The 6,041-nt window shown below is 32.9% G+C and overlaps 1 protein-coding gene across 1 annotated transcript; it reads right to left on the reverse strand.

Annotated features, from left to right (window-relative positions):
• Nucleotides 1-2,549: 2,549 nt before the first annotated feature.
• LOC133797634 (vesicle-associated protein 1-3) lies at nt 2,550-5,615 on the reverse strand. Its single transcript, XM_062235608.1, has 8 exons — nt 5,399-5,615; nt 5,001-5,071; nt 4,779-4,860; nt 4,441-4,556; nt 4,187-4,348; nt 4,009-4,050; nt 3,062-3,139; nt 2,550-2,907 (listed from the first exon to the last, which is right to left on the reverse strand). The coding sequence occupies exons 1-8, from the start codon at nt 5,448-5,450 to the stop codon at nt 2,794-2,796; spliced, it is 717 nt and encodes a 238-aa protein (XP_062091592.1). The 5' UTR covers nt 5,451-5,615; the 3' UTR covers nt 2,550-2,793.
• Nucleotides 5,616-6,041: the final 426 nt, after the last annotated feature.

Consider the following 6,041-nt stretch of genomic DNA (forward strand, 5'->3'; position numbering starts at 1 on the left):
ACTCTTTGGCACAAGTATCAGTTGAAATTTCACGGATCGAGTCATTGCTAAAGGAACTTCAGTTCCCTCTACCGAGCATACCAGTCACTTGGTGTGACAATATTAGTGCAAATGCACATGCTTCCAACCTTGTTTACCATGCCCGGACCAAGCACATAGAGCTTGACATTCATTTTGTGAGAGATAAAGTCTTAAGAAAGAAGCTTGAAGTAAGATACATACCATCCTCAGAACAAGTTGCTGATTGTCTTACAAAAGGCCTATCACCTACTCGAGTTTCTGAATTAATTTCCAAACTTGGTGTAATTCAATTAACCCTTCAGGGTGGTGTTAAAATATAATTATGTAATTCATCCACTACCTTTGTTACAAGTTGTGGCTGAGTGATGTTTGTTATGGTTAGTTTTTCATTATGCTAGTTTATTGTTATTATTCTTATTGTTATGTTTATAGGGCATCATGCTCTTGAATTGAATTCTCTGTAACAAACTTCTTCTATTATAAATAAAAAAACAATTTCCTCATACTCAGAAAATAAGCTAAGATTTTCACAATTACAAAATACATACATTTTATCCAAGAATATAACTATAATCTTAACCATTTTATCGTACAATTTAGATATATGGTAAATATCATACTTACTAGTAATTATATTGAGAATTACATGTAACCAATAATAATAACGCCTAAGACTCTAAAAGAACCCAATAATAATAATAATAGGACACGTGTAAAATTGACCAACTTTGTAGGAAGAACAAAGTGTCGTGATGAGAACAACAATATTAAAACAAAATGATATGCAAAAACATAAAACGACATACATTTTCTTAAACAACCCCCGCATCAAGAACATCATTAATTACGTACGACGCTAAAAAAGGCAATGTCAAAATAATCAAAAGGTAGCTTCATCTAAAATGATTTCTCACCAAAAATATATATCGAAAGACCAATCTTATTTTATGTATTTATGAAAGAGTCGTTTTCAACTATATTATTTCTTACATTAGAAAATAATATTCTTCCAATAATTAGATTAATAAATTGACAAATTCTTGTAATTAAGGTGATGTTTAGTTGAAGGTAATGTAATAGAATAAATGAAAATGAATCAATTTCTTTTTTATTTCTTTGTTTGATTGTATTTTAGAGTATTAAAATAGCATTTCAATAGAATGGTTTTTTCACAATTTTAGTGGAATAGCTATTTCATTTGAAAATAGAAAGAAAGATCATTCCAATGCAAGATCGAAAAAAAAATTAAAAACTTTTTTACCAATTTTTTTATTCATATTAACTTTTATTCTATTCCATTCCATTTTATTTTCTCATTCTCATTTTCACTCCCTCCAACCAAACCTTACCTAAATATGCGTGTTTATATAAATCACCAAACTATTTTAAGCTCAAATAACTGTAACTGCATGCAAGGACTATTGGGGTAACTTTCTAAAATTTGGTATTTTATTCTTAAAAGAAAGTGTAACATCCCAACAAACGACATTATTTTAAAGAGGGGAAACTACAATTATGTAAAAACGACATATATTAGAGAAACAACTGCAGTAAAACAAGTATATCTCTAAACTAATTCATCTAACAACAATAATACATATTTATTTATTTTACCCAAAAAAAAAGCCATTTGATCTTTAAAGAAAAACCACTCCGTTAAAAATTATATGGCAACATATAATCGTATTCTACACTTAAAATCCTTGAAAATCATATTTGACACGTATTAGACGTGACCATTAAGTAGATAGTGGCAAAGAATATTACTAACATGTGAGGATGATTGGACATCTTCGATTAAACGCCATGACCAAGTAGTAGTAGAATAGTAGCTTAGAATATATTTCTAAGAGATGAGAATTTTGAATAATTAAATAAAGTTACTTAGCACAGTAGGAAGTTGACCCTTGGAGAAGGGGTCACAACTAACACAACTCACTAATCTCTGAAGCCTCCTCCAAGAAAGTGTCTTGGCCAATAAGGAACTCTCCAACTAAGACTTATAAAAACCCACCAACATCGGAAAAACAAACCAAGTCAGTCAAATTCCCAGCTGCTTAAAACTTCTCCAAAAACCATAATCCTCCGACCCAAGCCGAGCTTCGATCTGATTCTACAGATGGGCTTAATAAGGTTCAGTTTTTGCTTCGCGTTTGGGACGCTTTGCGGGGCTTATTTGGCTCAGAACTACAACGTCCCCAACATTAGAACTCTGGCCAAGTCGGGCATTTTCATGGCAAAACACGTAGAAGAGGCATATCGCAAACCCGATGCTAAGAACGAAGGCGATAATAACGCCGATAAGAGCATCAACTAATCATCTTTGTTCTTTAAAGCTCATCCAATAAACTCTCTTTTGTTCAATTAATAGAAGCCTCTTATATGTAACTTATTTGCTTTGGAGCATCATTTAGTAATAGTACATGTGTAACTAGTGATTTACTCCACTTATAAGTATAATGTTCGAATTTGTTAGTTTAAGGATGCCAATTTGACAAAGCTTAAGAAGATAGAAGAACACAGCAAGGTGGAGACAAGTCTGAAAATAGAGAGTAACAGTTGTCAAATAATGGTAACAGAGTTAGAAATCTCATTCTAAACTAATAAGATATCAAGTGCTCAAATACATGGATTGATGAACCAATGAGATTGTTAAATAATATACAAATGAAATGATTAGATTGTTCAAATTAAGGGTTTCTAATGGGAAAGAAAGGAACGCCGCACTCGTTGATGCCAACACCGAAGGAAATGGAGAGAGTATCCATCTCCCTATGATCTCTTGACTAGGTAGCCAATTGCAACACCCAATAGACCAACAAGGCCAGCAAATAACAAAGAAAATCCACGCACTACACCTTTGCTCGAGCCTTTCCTAGCCAGTTCCTGGTAAATAAATGAAATTATAACATTATGGCAAGATTGTGCCGAGAACAAAATATAATACTGAGCTGAGAGAAGACAGAGATGAAGCTGATGCTGATGTATCACTAGAAGCAGCCTAAGAAGTGAAAATTAGTAGCACAAGCATAACAAATACCAGTTCCCGACGGAGCTTCTGATTTTCTTGCAAAGCAGAAGCTTTCTCCTCAGTCAACCTAGAGATCATCAACCATGCCTGAAGAAAAAATATACATGAAAAACTGCTACTTGAGAAATAGAACAGAGAAAAACAAAGAAGATTTTGAGTTAAAATGAAGCTCAGTAAAAATGAGCTTAACCTTTATTAAGTATTTATAAAGGCTGAACAAACTGAGTTGTTACAAACAGAAAGGAAAAAAAACAACCAAGCCACTAACTAAGTACAAACTAACATAAAACGAACTGTAACAACTTCAACTAATCACATGTGTCAAAGTCTTCAGTGGACTTAACAAGAAGGAAGTTCAAATCAACAATATTAATAAAAGCAAAAACCAACAAAATCAAGCATAAGTGACATAAGGGGAAAAAAGGCATTAAAAGTCATGCGGCCTTGAATTGAAAGTAAACCTTGCTTTTAAGTATTAATCATATAATTGACACCAGGAAGTAACAATAACAAGATGCAACAGAAATAAAAGTTTATGATAAAAATTCCTAGAGTCTTCTTCTTTGAATAAAGGTCCTAAAGGAGTTCACTGCATATATAAATCCTGTATCATTGTATCAATAAAAGGTAGAGCCTTATTAACGACAAATCAATTCTTGGGTAATCAACATTAAAAGTTCATTCTAAATATTGCAACCCACAAGTGCTATATATACATGTGATTAAAAGAATGATCCGAATAAAAACAGCGGTTCCAGAAGAAACTCACTCTGGACTTGTCCAACATGCACACAAATTCAACCTCATAGAAAGTGAGAAACTCTCATGGTAACAAGGCAGAACACTATATTAACACCATATGACTAAGACGCTAAATTGGAACTTAAACATCATATTATGGTTATTCCAACAATCTGCATACATACAAAGGTATGGTAGACCTATAATATGTTTACCTCTGATGATTTCTGTTTGGGCAACTCAAGAGATTTTGATACCTGTAGTCCACAAAATTTCAATCAAGGCTTTTACAATGCAGATCCATCCAAACTTCCGATAAATTATTATTTTTCATGTTAATGGAAAGAGATCTGCAAAGAAAGATTCAAAAGATAAATAACAAAAGGTACAAACAGCATCAAACGACGATGATCTTTGTCTCCCATTCTGTGTTGCAAGAGCACTGGAAGGAGACCCTTCATCTGATTCTTCAGGAACAGGAGATGGAGGATTTGCAGGAATGTAAACCACGCGCAACTTGAACTCCTCCGCAACCTTCCCATTCTCCTTGTTAAACTACAATAAATTTTTCAGAATCTAAGGGTCACAGTATGATAAAGATATAACCAACATAGAAGACCAGAGCAAAAGCAGAAACTCTATCTCACCATTTCAGAAGTTATGTCCTTCGCTGCCGAAGCTTCTGGTGCAGAAACACTTTGAAGGAGAAATTTGTCCTTACACTGCATATCTAGAGGCGCCTCTTTTTGGGCTTGCATTGTCACTACCAAAGCAAAGGCCATCCAAATCAAGAAAACGATAATAAAACTAATCAGATAGATGAAGAGGAATTACAAGTTATACAAATAAGCTTACACAGATAAAAAAGAAACTACAAAAAACAGAATAAAGTTCACTAATTTAAATTTAAGAATAAGGGAAATAAACACACACACAATTATATGAACAAGAAGAACCGTTTGACACCAAAAGAAATAATGTTTACCCGTTACATTGCATGAACCACCAGGCAAAACGATTCCAGCATTGGGTCGAACACAGTATTTCTTAGGATTGGTTGTTTTAACCTGCATATACCATCAAAATGTTCAAAAAATTATGCAGAATATAAACTTATTTAGTTCTTCATTTTAAAAAAAGAAAATGAATAGACAATGTAATTAGCTTAAATGAATATACATGGAGTGATGTATTCTTAGATAATAACCTTGAAAGCCACATGTTTATCTGTCTTGTTGGTCAATTGCATAGAACACGAGCTCTGCTTCTTCAATTCAACTTTACCACCCAAAAAAAACCAAATAGACAATTAATACATACATGTTAAAACTAAAAGAAATTCCCATATAGCTAACTTATTGATCCTCAATCTAGCTACTATAAGTAATCAGTATATTTAAACCAAACAAATTGAAAAGTCTTATAACAATATAAAAAGTAAAACTTTGGTAGTAGTTTACCTCCATAGTCAATTCCAAACCATCTCGTATAAAAATCAACCTAACCTAAACCTTTCAAAACTCAATGCACCACAGAAACGACACCAAAAATTCACAAATTTCTTTTCTTTGCCTAAATTTGTATTCAAACATAAAATAAACTTACAATGGAATTTGAGCTCCGAAGGCTGGACATTGAGAAGGTTTCCAGTACTCATAACTACGAACCAATCAAACTACTCTGAGCGAAATACGAAGTGTTAGGATGATCCGAACTCGGCGACGGCTTTGGCTGTAAGCGACATCGACTAGATTCGAGTGGGTCGGTGGCTGCTTATTTTGGGTAGTTGGAGTTACGAGACTTCTTTAATGTTGTGAATATGTGTGTATTATATTTTTTTTAAGTTTTAATTTCAGCCAAATTAATTTGATGTAAGGTATTTATAACTACATACATTAAATTTGTCTATAACACAGCTGTATAGAATTAATTAATCGTCAATCTAATTTATTACTTTGGTACCTTTTTTTATTTTCTTGGAATTATTTTTGAGTGGAAACCTTTTTAAAAAAAAAGAATCGCTAAAAAGAATCGGTGGTGTCCAACACTACAAGGAAGTGACGTATAGTTATTGGTGTAATTCAATATCGGAGTCCTACATATTTGAATTTAATAAGTATTATGGAGTATTGGTAATCAATTATAAGGCATAATCTCGTGAGTTTGGCACCTTAAAGTGTTAAATAACAATACTCTTAAAAAAATTGTTTAGGATAAGTTAACACAAATCTCACAAACAAGATGACCA

The sequence above is a fragment of the Humulus lupulus genome, chromosome 8, assembly GCF_963169125.1.
Source record: "Humulus lupulus chromosome 8, drHumLupu1.1, whole genome shotgun sequence".
Lineage (NCBI taxonomy): Eukaryota > Viridiplantae > Streptophyta > Magnoliopsida > Rosales > Cannabaceae > Humulus > Humulus lupulus.

What these genes read in the sequence shown, in the direction of transcription:
- LOC133797634 (XM_062235608.1), bottom strand. Translation starts at nt 5,450, where the DNA reads ATGAGTACTGGAAACCTTCTCAATGTCCAGCCTTCGGAGCTCAAATTC. An exon ending in TGGTTCATGCAATGTAACGG is followed by an intron (nt 4,557 to 4,778) that starts GTAAACATTATT and finishes TTGCTTTGGTAG; the next exon opens with TGACAATGCAAGCCCAAAAA. An exon ending in CCAAACAGAAATCATCAGAG is followed by an intron (nt 3,140 to 4,008) that starts GTAAACATATTA and finishes TTTTTTCTTCAG; the next exon opens with GCATGGTTGATGATCTCTAG.